We start from the raw sequence: 19210 nt of genomic DNA on the forward strand, positions 1-19210 counted from the left end.
CTGAATATTATTTAATGTCACCTGTGCATGAAGCAAAACCTCCCACCAACATCGGTTTGATTTCTGTTCGGACCAAAGCGGTGGATTCACAGACTGATACGCTACTAGGGTGGCTTTAAAAGAAATCTCACAGCGTTAGTGTTCCAGTATTCAGATTTTAAAAGCAAATATCTCTGAGCATCTACACAGTTTTGCCCTGTGAAGGTCAACAGTGTGTTTCAGTCTTTGATTCCTATGTGAGCCTGAACAAATAAGCAGCCAGTCCCTGTAGAGGAGGCCTGTCTCTGAGAATTTGTCATTAATATTCTCCTGGCATAAAATCCCTGATAAAGACTGGAGAGGAATGTTTTTTGGAAAAGCCTGACAGGCTGGCTTACTCTGCTGCCAGGTCCTTGGTGACTGCTGTTTTGTCTGACAAGCACCAATGAGTTGGCCAGAGACGACGGCTGCCGCCAAACACGGTTAAAAAAAGACACATCACACACGTGTTAAGGCTCGGGAGAGAGCAGGGCGAACGTGTGAGAATGTAATTATTTACACCCTGGAAAAGACATCCACACATGTGCACAGGAAAGTGGCATTTGTTGCTTTGTTTATTTGCTCTTTCTCCACCAGAGGAAAAGAAGAGGAGACAGGTAGAGGAGCTGGGGGGGGGGGGGTCGCAGGAGGTTCTGTCGTGCAGGAAAAAGGAGGAGAAACAGGAAGAAACAGAGAGTTGTTGACAGTAGAGGGGGAGAGAGAGGGGGAGGTGGGGGAGGAGGGGACCACGTGGAAGAACCGTTCTGTGACAACCGTCCAACGAGCATGCATAGGTGTGAGTGTCATGAGTGCACACTGGCATCACCAGTCACACTGCCTCATTTCAGAACAAGTAAATCCAATTTTATAGACTTTTACAGAAGCCATCCAATTTTTTTTTTTTAACAGCTTTTTTTTTTTTTTTTTTTTTACAGCGGTTACCTGTTTTGCGACACATTTCCAAATTATATCTATGTTACATGTCTGATTGCCTCAAATCCCCTTTGGTTGATGTGAAAACGTAAATTTTTTTATTTTTTTTTTTCATCAGGCAGTGATTCTTCCAACAAGACAGCAGACAACTTACTGTACACTGACAGACAGAAAGACATACAGACGGACACGAATATACAGAACAGATACAAAGAGATAGAAAGAGAAAGCGAGTCGAAGGAGAAAGGCAGAGGACCAGAAGCAGATTTTTGAGCATCATGCCTGCAGAGAAGTTACCGTTTACTCTTGGAAGAATGGCAGTAGAATCATACAAAAAGAGGAACTCAATCGCAAACCAGTCGTTTGTTAACAAAGATGTGATCAGTAAACCTTAACATCCACAGAAATATATTTGGCTTCTTGTTATTAGTTTATTCATTCATTGCGATTTTGATAAACAAAAACAAAAAAAGGAAAGAAAAGCAATAAGATCACCCAAATTGAAGCAGTTTCTTTTTTATCCTCTTGTGATCTTTTTTTTTTTTTTTTTTAAGCCAAATTAGCCTTGCGGTTGTTGCAATCAGCGAATATAAAGCGTCGGTCTTCCCACAACATTATGTCTTTAAAGCCGAGTTGACTCATAAAAAGAAAAAGATACTGCTCCCAGAAGGGCTGTTACCTACATGAAAGTATAGACTCTGTACAAGCTGTCACATTACTCCTCCCTGCCAAGTAATTGTTCAATAAATAAATGAATATGTGCCATTGTGTAAAGACATTCTGTTTTGCAGTTTTGAGCCCTCTCGAGTCACTAAGCAGGGGTCCTTGGAGTGAAATAAAATGATGATAGGTTTGTTTATAATTGAGAGCTGCCAAACTACCCACCTCTAATCTCTCAACAAGGTGTCGGGGTGTGTTTTTTTTTTTTTTTTTTCCTTTCTTGGTGTTAAAGTGCTCGAAACCACGAAACAGGATAACTTTAAGACCATGACACCTATTCTAACTTATACTGGAAGGGATTAGAAGTCAGTAGAAAAATAAACATTGTCCCCCAACATTGCATAAAGAAGCAATCAATAAATAAAATTCATTCAAGTCAATAAATTGTTTTTTAATATCACATATATATATATATATATATATATATATATATATATATATATATATATATATATATAGAAAGTTTCTCACACAATCATCAAAGTGGGAGGAGAAGGTGCTCCCGACAGAGAAAAGATGAAAACTGGTGGTGTGTTGTTGTTGTAAAGTCTGTCAGTGAGTTCTTGACTTATAACTCCTCCTCCTCCTCTTCCTTGTCACTGGGAAACACCCATCCTTCCTCAGGCGAACGAAAAACTAACAAAAAATAAAATGAAAACATGCTTCCTCAAACATCATTAATAATCACTATCACGCTCCAGGCAGCTGCTTCACAGTAATCACGACAAGCAGGAAGACACCGATCTGTTTTTCGGCTCTAGTGTTCAGTCCCCAGTCTTCTGTCCTATTCCCTGATTGGCTGATTGAGCGGCGCACGGGCTGTAATCTCCCATCCCGTGCGGCTCAGACCTACTACTGTTCTCGGACTTGGAGCGATCGGCTCTATTTACAACACAACATTCCTCTGTTTCCTTTGCCTTTGAGTGACGGTACACATGAGGAAAAACAACAGCAACAGCAAAAAAATAAATCAGGCCGAAAAAGTGTGAGCTCGAGAGCAATCCCAAAATAAAGCGGGACTGAGAACGTGTAAAAAAATAAAGAAATCATACTGTAGTAGAACAGTTGTGACTGTAGGTGAGAGGCGATTCTTATATACTCTATTTACATCTATATGACAGGGCTGACACTGGGCAGTTGGGAAGCCAGTGTTTCGCCTGCCTATTGCTGGTTACAATTTAGATATTTGTGTGTGTGTGTGTGTGTGTGTGTGTGTTTGTGTGTGTGCAGCTGTGGTGAGCAAGCATCTATTTTCCAACGGCTCCCTCCCACACGTTTTAAAAGCCTCACTTGTTTATCTTTGTCTGATTCTGTCCCAAGTGGAGACATCCAAAAAAAAACAAAACAAAAAAACACACCGCTCATGTACTGCCGTCCGTCCGTCCGTCTTCCAGTACATTCAGATAGTGGTTATCATCCTCAATTTACCGCGACTACGTCTATGGAGAAAAGCAGCTGAGGGTTTTGTGTTGTTAAGTGGCTCGGTTTTGGTTGCTGAAAGCTTTCAGAGTGGGTTCTGGGGTTAACATCAACCGTCCAAAGGCAACCTCTGATCTGTTGGATTGCATCAGTGCAAAAGAGATTCGCTTTATGCAGCTCTGTCTTTTTTTTTTATTTCACGCGCCGCTCACGGGCCCACCTTGGAAACTATGGTTCAGTGCAAAGTCTATACAGTGCTGTATAGTACAGGTACTCCATAGTGCTCTGAAGAAACATGCATACAGAGAGACAGAGTAGGAAGCACACTATCTTACAGTACAATCCTTATCTGTGCAGAGTTCAGTGTGTGCAGGAAGGGCCTGTCCCTGGGTTGTGCCTCGGGCATCCTGGTGCCACAACGTCATAGAAGGATTCATTTTAGAGGGTTAATCTGCGTTTCACTGAAACGCTGACATTTTCGGAGCCTACTTGAATTACACGTGAGATCATCTGGGTTGCCGTTATTAAAGTATACTGTGGGTGTTTCGATGCAACGGGGAAATTAATTTGATTAAACACTAATATGTTGAGTGACAGCTGTAAACAGAGTAGTTCCCCCGGAGGAAAACCGTTATATCTTATCATACACTTATACATAGATTTTTGTCTCATCCTTTTTGTTGCTTTATTACAAAATTATTCTTATAACGTTTTATTATGATAGATTTTCATTATTATTATAAGACGATGACAGGGTCGAGTTGCTTGTCTTCATAAAAAGCATGCATGTTTCCGTTCCCCTCCTCTTCATCTCAACTTGGTTTCATTCCCCCTGATGGAAATGACTTGGACAGTTGGTGTTCCCCCTCCTTTTCCTCCTCCTCCTCCTCCACCTCCACCTCAGTGTCTCCGTTACCTTTGGGATGTAAGGCTTTCAATAATAATAGGTGTCCTTTGTTGCATCAGCTCCTGTCTCACTATGAGTCCACTTCCAGAACTGTTTCCCACCATTTTTAAGAATTCATCTCGCAACCAAAAAAGTGGTGTTTTTGATACCTGAAAAGGAACAGATTAATAGATATATATTGTATTATTTGTCATTCCTCGCTGACTCCCCAGTCAGTTTGTAAGAAGGAGTCTCTTGACAGCCAGGAACTCAGTTGGTTGCCACGGAAGCGTCTGGCCCCTCCTCGTCCCTCTCCTCTCGCGTCTGAGCGAGGCCGGAGGTGACGTCGGAGGCCTTCCCCTCTGTGAATAGCTCTGCCGGTGGTTGCCCCGGACTACTGCCTCCAGAGGCAACCCCTTGTTGCGTGGGCGGGGTCAGCGTGGCCGACTCTGGCTCCATGCACAGTGTCCCCTCGTCCTCCTGATCAGGGCACACACCAAAGGTTTAAGTCAGACGAGGTCACACACGCAAGCTGTTTAGTTTACAGCCATACTGGTAATCTTGAAGGTTTTATCACATTTCCTGTAACTCTTTTATTAGTTACATTACTGCGAACTCTATTCCACAGGTTTGTTGATTGATTTTCTATCATTCAGGCTACCAGCAGAGCTCAAGTTTCACAGGAAAAGAACTTCCCAGGCTTGAAATGGGCAATCCATCACAGTCGACATTTAGGAGGAAAATTTAGCAGCCATTATTGTTCTGCGCTGAATCACATCACATGCTACAGGAAGCTGCTGAAAAACTTCACATTCATAAGTTCTGTCTTTGGGGAAATTAAACACAACAGCATCATGAGAGGGATAAATGAATTAGGTAGTTTTTTAGATTAAAAGAGTTCATAAATTGTGCTTTCATAAAGTTGGGGAACTCACAAGGAACAGATAAACAAAGAAGCATCTGATTTGTAGTCCCTAGTGTTGGGCAAGTTCCCTAAAATTGGAGTGGATCCTACAACTCCCATAATGCAACACAAAAGCATCTTTCATCAGGCCCTCCCTGCTTTGCAAATGCTGAATTTTACCAAGCCCAACCTCAGTTTGAAACACAACACTACTATCATGGGAGCATACAAAAACACAGTTTTAACCGTCTCAAAATAAAAATATTGTTTCCATTTGTCAAAGAAATTAGCATTCAAAGTAATTTTACCTCCGAACTGGACTCGTCTGAAGAAACTTCAGTACATGTATTTATTCACTGTTTCATGCTTCATGTTCCTCCGAACTTGGGGTGTCACAGATAATCGGTATTGAGAATGAAATTTTGATATTGTGTTAGTAACAGCCACATGATAATAATGTGTAAATGATCCAACGCCTCCTAAATCGCTTCTATTTCTTTCTGTGCTCACTTTGTTATAGTAGATGGCGGTAAAGCACCTTTACTGTAGTTGCCAACCACCACACACAACGGAAAAAGAGGGAGAATAAGCTGCAGTAACAGTGAACTGTTACATTAATGGTTACACAGACTTTCTCTCCACCTTGCGACACTCCACAGACAAAACTCACAATGACCAAAGTTAAGATGAATTCGATTGAGAGCATTTGTTTTTATTTTTTTTATTTCTGTTTTTCTCGAAAAAATTGTTATCTTGAATTCTATTGGCCACGATAATCATCCAGTGATTATCTTATATCATATTGTGACAGCCCCACTCTGAACAGAAACTCTCAGTCCAGCTGTGTGTTTAGCTCTGCTGTTAGCTGTTAGCTCCCTAGCCAAACACACCACAGGACTGCCCACAAGCATCTAGCAGTTAACAGTTAACTGCATCCGTTTGGATTTTAATACGTCTGATTTTTTATGGGTCTCGCGCCAGGTGCCAGCTATTGATAGTAACTGTAGCAATTAGAGCTGCTTGTCTTAAGCACATTTTCTATCATCCCTGGGATGCAGGGAGGCCGTTAGCCTCAAGCCCTGTAACACAGACCCTCTGTTAGCATCACCAGTGTTATTTTTAACAATTTGTAAAAGCTCCCTTCAGAGTCACAAAAGACATTATGCAACAGTTTTAATGGGCAGTTTAGTGGGTGGAGGTGCTTTTTCATGAAGGTTGCTGGTCAGAAGTGAATTCCCAAGTTTCCCTGCAGGAACAATTAAAATTGTTTTCAAACCTTACACAACAATTACATGACTTATGACTTACTGTAGAGGTCACTGATCACTGCAAGTTGACGTTCATTTTCAGCAGTGGTGGGTGTTTGATAATCAACAGACATGATCCTAGGCAACTTCACAACATCATCAAATTCCATCTTTTGTTACTGTTTTGATTGCGAGACCCCTGCTGACAGAAATTACATACTGTGGGTCAAATAAACCAAAAACCACAATTTCTCAGATCCCAAGGGAGCTATTACTTGTTTTGTCCAGCCAGCAAACCAAAACCAAATTAATTTACAAAAATATAAATCGAAGTAGCAGCAGATCTTCACAGTCGCTTGATGGCTTTAATGATTATCACAGTATTAATGAGTGCTCTGTTGACTGTTTTTTACCCCACTGACATTAACTGGAACCAACCCTTACCAATGCAGAAATTATTGGAAATAAATCTTTAAACGTAAAGTGGAATAAAACCACCGGCATGATCTTTTACGATGCCTTCTCAGCAATTCACAGATCAAATATTAAACACTGATGCTGTAATTTTATGTCATCTAACCCTAAATTCACCTCTCACCTTGACATCCTCCTCCTCCTCCTGCTGCTCCAGTAGCGGCGAATGTTCTGTTCCCACCATCTCGTCTCCAGAGGGGACGCAGAGGCTCGGCTCCACCACCGCCGACACACCCATGTAGCCGCCAGCCTCCGTCTGATAGGCCTCCATCTGGCCCGTGTTCCACAGATCGACCAATGGTGGGTGAGCGGAATGGACCAGACTGTGTATGGTGCTGTTAGGCGTCGCTTGCAAAGAGTGGTTGGTACTGTGCAGCCTGTGCTCCAGCGACTGTGAACACAGCGAGGAGGAGGAAGAGTTAGAGGCAGAGCTGAGATCTGCTGCTTGTTCGCTCGACACCTGTTTTCTAACTCAGGTCTATTTTCTGAGTCAGAGGTGACACAGTGTCAAGCAGTCTGACAAAACACACAAAGCTTTGTGTCGGCAGCCAAGAAAAGGGGATTAGGAATGCAATACAGTGAACTGTTTACAGTGAGACGCTGTCTGACTATGCCAGCGATCAATAATGCTATTCCTTGGTGTACAGGAGGAGACTTTTGATGAATATATGAGTTTTGTACTTAAGATTTAATTCAGTTTCACTAGTGTTTTTGTTAGTTATTAAAAGTCCCATATTATGCTTCAGGTTTATACTTTCATTTTATCTACAGGCTTTAATGTCAAGAAAAACACTACTTTTCTCATGCGGTCCATTGCTGCAGCACATCTATTCACCCTCTGTCTGAATGCACCGTTTTACCGTACATATATTAAAGGAGCTCCTCCCAAAAGGCCCAGTCTGCTCTGATTGGTCAGCTCTCACAGGCCTGAGCTGGCATCGTTCACCATGTTTCTGCATCAGCTCCGGCAGTTTTCTGTAACCTCGGCCATGGTTAGGGGGCGTGGCTGAAGGTGGCAAATAGCTAATGGACGCCTTAACAGCTCGGCTGATTTAAGTTATCAGAATTTAAGTGTAATCAGAATCAGAATCAGTATTCCTTTATTGTTCCACAAACAGGGAAATTTGTTTGCCACAGCAGCCAAAGGACAGAATATTACAAAAAAAAAACAATAATAACAGTAAAACATAAACAATATAATTTTAAAAATGAGAGCTAGAATAGACTCATATATATGTATAAACATGATGTTGCATGCTGCTGGACTATGGATTTCTTTATAAAGGACTAAAATTGCATTGTACGGCATAATCCAAAGGATGTGACATTATAACATTATAAGTGTTCCTGAGAGCCTCGTCTCAGTGCTTCTCTCTCCTCCGCTAACAGAGAGCAGCAATCACCAACGTTAGTTTAGTCAGCAGTTCCACAGATTGCCTTTAAACCAAAGTAAATATTAATTAACTTTATTCTCTTTACTATAAATGTTAAACTGTGTGCTAGCATCTATGCAAATTTGACATTTTAGCATTTTCAGCAGAGCTGCTGCGCTGTGACTCTTGAGGTTACACTTTCAATTAATCAGCAAGTCTTTTGAACACATTAGTGTTCAGTCGACTAAAAAATGTTTGCCATAATTATCACCAAATTACACTGTCCTTTGTAGGTGTGTACACCATAATTATAAGTGTTTGCTATGAGACAACATTGAAAAAACAGCAAAAAGAAAGAAAATAAGAAAAACCTTGAGTTAGATAATTTTAATAATAATAATAATAATAATAATAATAATAATAATAATAATAATAATAATAATTTAAAAAATGTTTTCTTGCTACTATTTCCAAGGTCAAAAATTAACTTTCCCTCTCACTGTTTTCTTTTTAGGCAGGTGACTGTTTCTTTAAATCTATTAAGTTGGTAAAGAGTTACATATTTTTCTAAAGGAACATGTGTTACAACATAAAAATAATCTTTATTTACAAGGTTACCTGACTAAATTCTCAGGTGCTCACAGTTTATGCATAATTGGGGTGACTTAGAGCAACAGCAAACATGCTTATATACTAAAAGTCAACCCCATGTTATCTTGTCTCTCACAGGGGTTAAACTGTCACACTCAAACGTGAGACTCCACCTGTTGTTGCTGATACTGCAGGAGCTGCTGTTGCTGGTAGTGCTGGATCTGCTGGATCTGCTGCAGCTGTTGTAGTTGACTCTGCTGCTGAAGAGTGAACTGCTGCTGCTGCTGTTGCTGCGACAGGAAGTGGGCCGCCGCCTGGCCGTCAAACCCTTCAGTCCCCATAACGTAGGAGCCAGCAGGGGGAGTCGCCACCACGGAGGGATCGGTGTTGATCGGCTCCCAGGCATCGGAGGAGGAGAGGCAGTAGTGGCCCTGGGACACGTACGTGTGAGGCCACACCTCTGCTGAGGAGTGATGCAATATCTGATCTGGAAAAAAATGAAAAAGACCGCAGCTGCTATTAGAGCAAAACAGATTGATGATATGAGTCCCGATGCCACGTTGCGGACGTTTGCAAGAGCTTAATCCCCCCAAAACATCTTTGTCTATGTCGTAAAACATCAGCATTTGTATTTCAGCTTAATTCAGCCTCTAATGACCGACTGCTGATATAATTTGAAGGTTTAAGGAGTAAATCATATCTATAACTGTGTTGGGCTAATCTGGTTTCAGCTGTTATCACGCAGCTAAGAACTGTTCGGAGCACAGCAAACTGATTCAGTTTGAGGTTCGGCTTTGATCTGGCCTGCGGAACAGTTTGACTGGGAGCTAAATGAAAGACCTCAGCAGAAAAAAATCTGCACACTGGCTGAGTAAGTGTTTTGACAGAAACTCTCCTAGATGGACTGAATACAGTTTGAACACTGGCACACCTTTCACCGGTGATTCATGGCTTGTGTCAAACCGTATAGTGCAGACATAGCTTTTATCTTTCTCTCTAGAGGAGAGGGAAAAAAATGGGTCAGAGAGCAAATGCAGACCCACATTTTTCACCCTCCGCTTAAAGTTTGTTTGACTAAAAATGATGAGATAATCTCATTCAAATGATTTAATGAATCATCACACTCTGAGGCAGTTTTTTTTTTTTCTTCTTCTTCTCACAACGAGAAAAAGTTTGCACACAGAGAAGACAGCGCTGAGGAGTAGAAATGTCAAAAACTGTTACTCATACAGACACGGTGCAGCAGGTTTACCTTCCAACAGTCCATGTTGGAAAATGAGTAATTAATAATGAGCAAACCCTCCAGCCTGTAGAGAGAAGATGGAACAGTATGTTCTCATTACTAAGCGTCGTGACACATGCTATACTGCAAGCTGCTGCTCTGCACCTACACAAACATTTGACACAGCTGTTTTAATGCTGGCCATCATTATTAGTAATGATGGAATATTCAAAGTATTTACTCATATTGTACATTAAATACACACTATTATACTGTTTCTTTCAGTGCAAGATACTTGAATATCTACATTTCATGCTACTATTTACCTGACAGCTTTATTTTGGTATAAATTGGGTCAGGTGATTCAAATTGATTCACTGTTTTATATTCAACTACCCACAACAGTAAATAAAGTCAAAAAAATGTGTACTTTACAATTATTGAGTAAAAGATATTCTGCTAAGAAGTTGTTAATTTATTTATTTAAGGTCCAATATTGAAGAAGTGGGGGTGTGACGATCCATCGATCTGGATTGATACACCAATTCAATAACTAATGACCTAATCATCGTCACTGGGTAACAACTTTATTTTGAAATCCCTTGACAGTTACCTGTTCTGTCTAAGCGCCCCTTCCTTTCTAAACATTTAAACCAGAGCCAGAGCCGTTGAGTCGAACGAGTCGCCTCATCTCTGTTAACCCAGTGGAGTCCCTCAGTAGTTCACTGAAGTGAGCTGCAAATACTAACAGCCAACTATAAATCAATCATTAAAAAAAAGAATGAATTAACCACCAACTGCCAAACTTCATACTTCTGTCTCTCTGTATTCATGCATTTAAATTGCCTGCTTAGAACTTCGTTGGACGATCTGAAGTCTCTGTGACTGCCCTCTTCACCCCCCCCCTCAGGACCATCTTGGACCCTTCAAGGAGCATGTGAATGCCGCATTAGATAGTTAGATTCCTAAACATTCGCTACCTCAGCCATGTTTGTAGTCCTTTACCTCGACTGGTGATGCTCTCCTGGTTGACCTCGCTCAGGTGGGCCACGCTGCCCTGGTTTGAGCCCGACCGCGGACTCTCTCCATCCATCGATGACCAGGCCAGGAGTGTTGCCTCCGAGATCGCAAACTGCTGCAGGATGCCTGAGGTCAGAATTCAGAGGACGAGCCAGGATCATTGTGAGGGCCTGCGTGAAACTTAATTGGCTGAATAACTGGCATAAATCCCAGAAAGTGAGGTGATGAGCACATAATTCTGCTGATGACAGTTAACAGGCTCTGTGGAGCGCCTGTCCTCCTCTGTGTGTGTGCTTCCAACCTGCTGTGAAACGAGCCTCCTTCTCCCCGTCACTGAGGTCACTGTAGGCATCGTTCTCCAGCCGCCGCTCCTTTTCCCGCTCCTGGGTCGTGATGCGGGCTGCCGGGATGCCGCCTGCTCCCACCGTCTGCATGCCCCAGTTCTGCCATTCGATCATGTGGGCGACACGACCCTGCGCCATGGCCGTAGGCTTGGTCACTCTTTCCTTCATGGTGCGGCTCACCCCTGGGAAGAAGAAACAGGAAGGAAGGGGGGAGACGGACACAAGATAGACAAGTTATCATCGAGTGTGCGCTGCTGTTTGGTCATGGATGCTGTGATGACTTGTAGGATGTCCAGTAGGGTCAGACTGATTGACTGGTTTTTAAACTGGGGAGAATGTTGTTGGACGTAATGCAGCTTATTAATTAGATCTCCACTGTATGTATTCATATTGTGCATGATTACTTTGTTACTGAATTACCTCTGAGATATTTTTGGCACAGAAATTGCCTTTTTTTTAAAGGCGTAGTACGTAGTTTTTGGAAGGAAACGTTAGCAGAGGAGAAAGATCTGATTTGGGATTTCTTCTCCAAAACCACATAGTGTCCCTTTAAATAGAGAATATTAGCTTAAAATATCAACAATCGGCAGCTTCAATGGAGATAAAACCAGTGCAGGAAAACATAATCAGTCTAATCCTACTATTTAAATGTCTGCAGTTTAATGAGGGGCTTCGTGAACATGGATTAGGAGAAACGCTAAATGACAAGGGTTGTGGAGGTGACATCCGAGTGTTTAATGAGACTGAGCCATCGTCTGTACAGGGAGACGAGGAGGGAATGGACGTGTCTTGTCTGACAAAGGTGCATCGTGGGATGGAATAGGTTAATTGGGGTGAGGTGGCGATATGGCATGAGTAATGAGAGGTTGGCTTGTTGACACGATAGCTTTCACACCTCTGCTAAGCTGTGCTGGGTAAGCAGAAAACTGCTCTCTTTCTCCTCTCTGACTGTCTGAGAACTCATGCAAACACTGCAGAGCCTACGATTTTATTTTTTAAGAAGCATTACACTTCCCCCTGCCGAGCTGACACCAGCTGATATCTGCAGAATGGCTGTGCTCCATATTTCAAGTGACCCACACATGATGACACACACTGTAAATCCCTGGTTGTTTGATTCTCTCTGATGGTGGCGCATGGAGATGAGGTTTATGAATAAATTATGGGAATAAATTATGGGACAAATCAGTACCACACCACACAGTGCAGCAGCTGCACTACACTTCACTGTACTGTAATACGTTTCAAATAAACTGCACTGCACAAACAAGACTGGATCAAACCAAAAGCCACTGCTTTAAAATAAACGCACAGTCCACTACACTGCACTGAACTCTGTTTAACACACCACTTTACACAATTCAAAACATCCAGGCTGATACTTGTTCAGGACACCACATCTGCACAACCACTTAACACAAAGAAGAAAACTACACTCCCAACTCACCTTTTCTCAGAGCAACAAGCTGTATGATGATGCACTATGTGTGTGTGTTGTGTGTTTCGGGCTCATTTAAATTCCATCAATGGCTCATGAGGAGCCATTGACGAGTGTTATCCCAGCGTGGAGAGGAAGTGATTCAGGGGAACCCGTTTCGGGTACCATGCTGACTCCAGCGCCCGATGAGGGCGGAGCCAGCATGGGGTCGGTTTACCAGTTACAGCACAGACACACACCTGACACACCTGACAGAGAAGACTTAGCCAGAGCGCCGATGCCGTAGGCGTTTGAGTTCCTCTTGAGCCGAGGCAGGATTGATGTGGTGTCTTCCATAGACAGCTAGAGGGAAAGAAGACAGAGGAATGGAGGAGGGGAAAAAAAAGGAAAAAGGATAGTATGGGAAGTGTGACGGGGCACACAGAGACGTCGAGACAGTGTGTGTCAGAGAGGGGTGAGTGGAGAAGAGAGGTGATGAGATGTCGAGTTAATACAAAAGATAAAAATCTGCATTACCCAGATCCTGAGTCCAAGTTACTTTATTTTACCAGCAAAAGTGGTTCTGATTGTGCTCACTACCGTGCACCACTACAATAAACCGAACTGTAAGGCCGAGGGGGGGGTTGTGAGGGAGGGAAGAAGAGCTGATCGCTTAAGGGCGAGTCAAATCAAAAACAGGTGAGAGAAAGAAATCAAAAAAGAGGGGAAAAAGAGGTAGTAGATGAAGGAATGGTGTCACAACACTTACATTGATTCCTTCCCATGAAAATTCTGAACGTCCATGCTGAGGAAGAGAAATAGGAGGAGAGAGGGATGGGGAAAGAGTAAGAAGAGTGACAGGACAGAGAGGACATTAACATGCATGGGAGGGGAGATGGGAGAAGACAAAGAGAGAAGGGACAGAGGGGGGGAGCTCACAACAGACATGCAGAGGAGGAGGAGGAGAAAAATTAAGAGACGGGTGAGGGGGGGAGACAGATACACAGGATTTTCCAGGAACGAGGAAGGCGAAGAGTCGAGGACCAGAATGAGAAGGAGAAGGGAGGGGATTAAACAGGGGATCAGTATATTTGCTTAGTTATGTATAGCAGAGTGAATACGCTACGGATGAATGAGTCTCCTCTCTGGTTACATGTGCTGCCAAAAACACTGAAAGCCAGCGGAAAATTGTGTGTGTGTGTGTGAGAGAGATGTCAGTGCGGCGTCGAATGGTATCTGATGCTGCAGACAGACAGAGGGGACTGAGGCTAACAGGAGGAAGGGCAGTGTGTGTGTGTGTGTGTGTGTGTGTGTGTATGTGTGTGTGTGTGTGTGTGTGTGTGTGTGTGTGTGTGTGTGAGAGAGGAGGCAGATGCTAGGGAAAAAGCAGATAAGCACTAGCCTCTGCCACACCGTTCCTCTCTATCAGCTGGGTTGACACTAACTAAACCGGGGACACTGGTGGGTTAGTGGCTGCGCTGAAATGTGTTCACCTTCCTGTCCGTCTTACTGGGAAAAAACCCCCACAGGTCCCCCACACACACGATGTAAATCCTCTCCAACTATGCTCGGCTTAGAATTTAGCTCTTTAGTTTTCCTCGCCTGTCTCCCTTTTTTCAACATTCAACACCCTGCAATGTACACAGCAGTGGTGGGAGATGCACTCGTATCGCTCAAAGGAAGGAATAGTTTGACCCTTAGTTTATTTCTTAGAGCTGGATGAGAAGATTGGTGCTCTTATGTTTGTACAGCAAATATGAAGCTGGAAACAGCAGCTCATTAGCATTAGCAGCAAGGAGCATAGCATCTTTGAAATGGTTGTCTTCAGTGTCAAACAAGCACCATTGCAAATGAAAATCCATCTGCATGACTCCGGCAGAGATGTTTAGGGTTGAGTTAATGTTTAAAAGTTTTATCTGAGTTATGATGAGTTACGTTCGCCGCCTTCCTTCCTCACTCTCTGATGCATCATCTGGCGTTTACCCAGATGACATAGCGTCAGGAGATCAGATCAAACACACGGTAACCTTGAATAAAATTGAAGATTCCTCTGCGTTTGAACTTTGTTGGAAACATTTGGAAGGGTGTAAGTACATAAATTAATCAAGGTTTAGTCGTTTAAGGAGGGGAGTTTAAGGGGAGTTTTTCCTCACTTTAATCAAGGATCTAAGGACAGCCGTTCATGTTTATTGCACGGATTAATTGTCTAAAGCTGTCAAATGTTTAAAATATTTCCCTATCAGAAATGTAAAGAGAAGCATTTTTAATGCTGAGTGACATAATGAGGCAGCACTCACTGTCTCCATCATCTACATGCAGCACGAGTCCGGATAGCTCATCTTAATCGATATCAGCCTCTCCCCCCGTTCTTTTCTTTTTCTTGTAATTCTATTCTTTGCTCCCACTTCCTTGCTCTTTGACGCTCCGCTCATCTCTCTCTCCTTCATCCTCTCCCTGCACAGGAGTGGGTGTGATGAGAGATTTAACACACTTGAGTGGTTGAGCTGGGCCCCTTGAAGCAGCTTTTCCCATGTTCCTTCCAATAGCACTGACAACACTGTGCGTGTGCGTGTGCGTGCGCGTGTGTGTGGTTGTTTCTTTCCTCTCAGTCGGACCGAAGGGCATTCTGGGGCACTGTGCATAAATAAATAATGGAATCAGTCCACAGTGCATTTGTTGAAAAAGTAGAGTTCTCTGCATTTTAGTCCAAAATGGTTCCCGCTCCTGTGTCCTGTCTCAGGGGGATCAGTTTTAGAATAGGGGATCAGTATAGCAGCAGGAGAGGAGAGCAGAGGAAAGGAGAGGAGGTAGGAGGAGGAGGAGGAGGAGGAGGAGGAGGAGGATATAGTAATGATGTGTAAGAAGTCAGAGAAAGAGAAAGTGATGCCTCTGCTGTTTTACTTTGAACCAACACTGAGCAGCGACTCTGTTTGATGATGGACACCAAGCCACAGACGCCATTGCACCAGCAATGAGCCAACCGAACCAGCGACTGTTCAGTCTTCCAGCTACGCTGCCCCGCCTCGTGCAGGGAAGTGTAGCGGAAGTTAAGCGACTGACATTGACGTGATGTGTGCCACTCTACTAATCTACGAGCGTAAGCACGGGCACCTTGAGGGCACTGCAGAGAGCTGGTGGGCTGAGCTGCTGTAGCTCGTCACGTACAGCAGCTGCAGGTTTTTAAATCAGCAGCCATGTTGGCTCCTCAGGTGGAGTTTCAACAGTCCACTGCCAGAGGAAGTCAACAAGAGGGGCGAGCCATTGCTGAAGACTTACCTGCTCCCCATCCTTCTGGACTGGCACGCCATCTGCCGCTGAGAGGAGGGTAAAGGAAGAGACAAACGGGGAGAGAAGAGAGAAGGAAAATACATGTTTACTGTTCTTTGGACTAAATTCTCACTCAAATCACCAAATACATAGAGGATCTCTTCTCTCTGCTGTTATCTGCCATTTTTCTTCATATTCAATCCCCACTTTCCAGTTCCCACGATGTTGTAGTCCCCGCGTTCACAATTCCCACCAAAAGACCAGCAAACACACACACACACACACACACACACACACACACACACACACACACACACACACACACACACACACACACACACACACACACACACACGGCAAGGCATATAAAGAATAAAAGATGTCAACAGTAACAGGAAATATATTTTTAAAACATGGCAGAGACATAATAATATATAATAATAACACCAAAAATAATAGTTAAGTATAACTGGATTAAGTTCTTCCATGAAATCTAGCAAGTTACCCCGAGCTTTTCAAAACTCATTAGGGTTTTCTCAAAAGGAACTGAGCAGAACAACTCATTAAACCACAGTGATGTAAAGGAGGGATTACTGTTTTCCAACAAAGCCAAATTATGGCTTTGTTGAAAACAGTAATCCCTCCTTTGCATCACGTTGCACGTTTTGGTGCTATTGGTAAGAGTTGTAAGCTTTTAAGTATACCCTAAACAAACAAAGTTTTTTCAGTCTATTCTATGTGTTTCTGCAACAATTTTCCTGATGGAAAAACAAATGACGACATTTCCAAACACACATGCAGAACAATTTACACCACTAAAAAAAGTGAGATCAAACTATCAAAATGAAGATCTTGAAACCAGATTGGGATCAACTGCAGACCCTCTATTGTACAACCCACCACCTCGCCATCACCTCTGGGAGATTCAACTGAGAGTTTGCATTGCCATCGTCTGTCCCGCACTTCCTCTATCAATGGAGTCTTATCACCAAAGTCTTTCTCCCCTCAGAAAACTTCCTCTCCTCACGTAAATGAAACCTGCATTTCAGCTAATAATGAAGAGTCGCTGACCGATCACACACGAAGCCATCCGCCCAGCACCGTGTAGATGGGAGTCATCTGAAATACGCATTCTCTGCTGGATAAATGAACGTTATTATCGCTCCTCTTTCCTAGCAGTCCAAATCCTAATTAAAACATTAGTTTAATTAGTGAGACTGTACTGGTAATGGAGTTTAAACACAGCTTCAGCCCCTTGGTACCTGCTCTCTATATCGGAGGGTCTGTGTGTGCAACTCTCGGAGGGGTTCGCTCCCGTATCAGCGCTCTGTGTGCGTCTGCGTGTTTGCATTCATGTTGCTGAGCCAATCACATTTTTCACAGCTGCATTTTGGCAATCATGAGAGCGACTCCTCGGGAGTTCTAAGAAACACAGAGAGTCGTTTGGCTCTCTGGATGTCCAGCGATGTCTGTGACCCACTGACCCAGTGATTCACAAACATCAGCTCTGCTCTGTCTCTGTTGGGCTCTCAGATATTACCCTTCCCTCTGAACTCCATCCAGTCGCATCAGATCACTGCTAGGGCAGGAGACGAGGGACAGAATTCATTTCCAGGCGCTGAGCCTCTTCACTCGCACGGGGAAGGGTGTGATAACTAAACAATCAAGACCACCTCGCTTCATTTGTACAATTAACACTGCACTCAAATATTGGATCTTCTAGTATCAATGTATATCAACTGTCTATAAAAGCCTGCGAGGAGTTGCTTCCAGGAGTGTTTTATCTGCTGTTTTGTTTGACCCAATTTCCCTTAACCCACTTTGTGTATTCCTTCTATAGTTAGCGTTTCCCGAAATACCTCTGGACATCACCGCAGAAGGTACACGCAGTTACTGTACATATAAATAACTGTTTAGTTGTACATTACCAGGGTACATTTACCTTAAAGGGACACTGCACTGATTTGATGTGTCAGTGAGTTAATTTCCTTGCAAAGGGGAGTGCTGCACAGCCTGGAACATGCCGTCTCTGTTTGGGCTCAGAGATGACAGTACGACACGACACTTCTTTCACAAACTGGGGGCCTGGAGACATGACCATCTACAGAAAGGGTCGAGATGGGTCTTGACCTATGGAAGAGTTTAAAAGTCAGGGTGTCTTTGTTCAAATATGTCTCACAAGTCCTCAAACTTTATGAAAGTGTAGTCTTGCATGTCCAGACCTTTCTGCTCAGCCGAGAGAAAGGTCTGAATGAACCAGTTCACGCCAAAGCAAATATCTCGCATAGCCAGATCTCCACCTCCACCAGATCGTCCAGCACTGGACAAAGGTCTGGCTGCACCAAATACATTTATGTCACCACACTTGTGCGACTCCTTTCTTTTGTCGAGGCGGCTTTCTTTGCCTCTTTCTTTTCTTCAAGCACTCTTCATTGCTTCACCTGTTTGGTAGTATAAACCGTCACAGGGAGAGCTAGAAGTGGTAGCTTTCCTTGTTCTGCCATTGTTGGTCCAGGTACCAAAACACGGGGATCCTGCTCCCTACACATTCACAAGCAGACATGACCGCCTCTTTACGGAGTCCTCTGTCTAGATTGGATAAAGTGGACAGGGATACAAGAAAATGTATTTTCTCATGGAAGAAGGACGAGGGTACTGACCGTACACTCTATAACCATGACTGCTGGTTGGAATACAAAGCTCTTTAACTCTTACTCTAATAAGAATACAATGCTCACAGCAACTTTGACTGTATTTAAGGGCAACAACAGCAGCTGTTAACGGTACTATCTTTTTGCCTTTGAGCTGTTGAACAAGGCACAATTCCTGCAAAACAAAATGGCATTTAACGAAAGTATTTTGCATCCTGTGGGTGGACACATTATTATTCAAGCGCTCCTTCCACTATTAGAAATGAACTCTGTGTGACCTCAGAGGGATTAGTCAGGCATGTTTGATTTTTGGCGCTGTGGTGTGCGGTGTGAGATGGTTACTTATTGGCTGATATCAGTTAGACAGAGAGATGTCTCATTTTGTGCCCGGGCGGTGGAGGGTGTCCCAGATTTCTTCCCCATCTGGGTTAAAAATCTGCCCTGCAAACACAAACCGAACATACGTAAATGCACACCCACATACGTCGGGCCTATAGCAACGTACAGCGTCGGGCACAAGGACACACACATCGCTGCTCCCTCTCCTCTTGTTTCTCCGCTTCACTTCAGTTTTCAGGCTCTCCCCTCTCCACCCCTCAGCCTCGTCGGGCCAATTTAGTAGATTAGCAGTCACTCTCTCCCCACATGAATCACAATATGGCTCAAGAGTCCTCTGGACTGCAGCAGCGCAGACTGCCACTACGAAGCCCCACAGCCCCTAACA

General features: G+C 43.4%; 1 protein-coding gene across 13 annotated transcripts in view; it reads right to left on the reverse strand.

The window, feature by feature from the left end:
- Positions 1 to 928: 928 nt before the first annotated feature.
- Positions 929 to 19210, reverse strand: part of fam131bb (family with sequence similarity 131 member Bb) — a 56579-nt gene continuing 38297 nt past the window's right edge. For 4 of the 13 annotated variants that reach the window (XM_037074985.1, XM_037074987.1, XM_037074975.1 and 1 more), the window contains 6 exons: positions 15845 to 15882; positions 11109 to 11333; positions 10793 to 10933; positions 8739 to 9052; positions 6726 to 6992; positions 929 to 4456 (listed from right to left, as the gene is read on the reverse strand). In XM_037074985.1, the coding sequence (XP_036930880.1) occupies positions 4247 to 4456; positions 6726 to 6992; positions 8739 to 9052; positions 10793 to 10933; positions 11109 to 11319 (1143 nt within the window). In that variant the 5' untranslated portion in view covers positions 11320 to 11333; positions 15845 to 15882 and the 3' untranslated portion in view covers positions 929 to 4246. Of the gene's footprint in view, positions 4457 to 6725; positions 6993 to 8738; positions 9053 to 10792; positions 10934 to 11108; positions 11334 to 12828; positions 12932 to 13337; positions 13374 to 15844; positions 15883 to 17777; positions 17966 to 19210 lie in introns of all 13 variants that reach the window. The other 9 variants (XM_037074980.1, XM_037074983.1, XM_037074978.1 and 6 more) reach the window with 6 other exon arrangements.

This window comes from Acanthopagrus latus, chromosome 17, assembly GCF_904848185.1.
Source record: "Acanthopagrus latus isolate v.2019 chromosome 17, fAcaLat1.1, whole genome shotgun sequence".
NCBI classification, from domain to species: Eukaryota; Metazoa; Chordata; class Actinopteri; order Spariformes; family Sparidae; genus Acanthopagrus; species Acanthopagrus latus.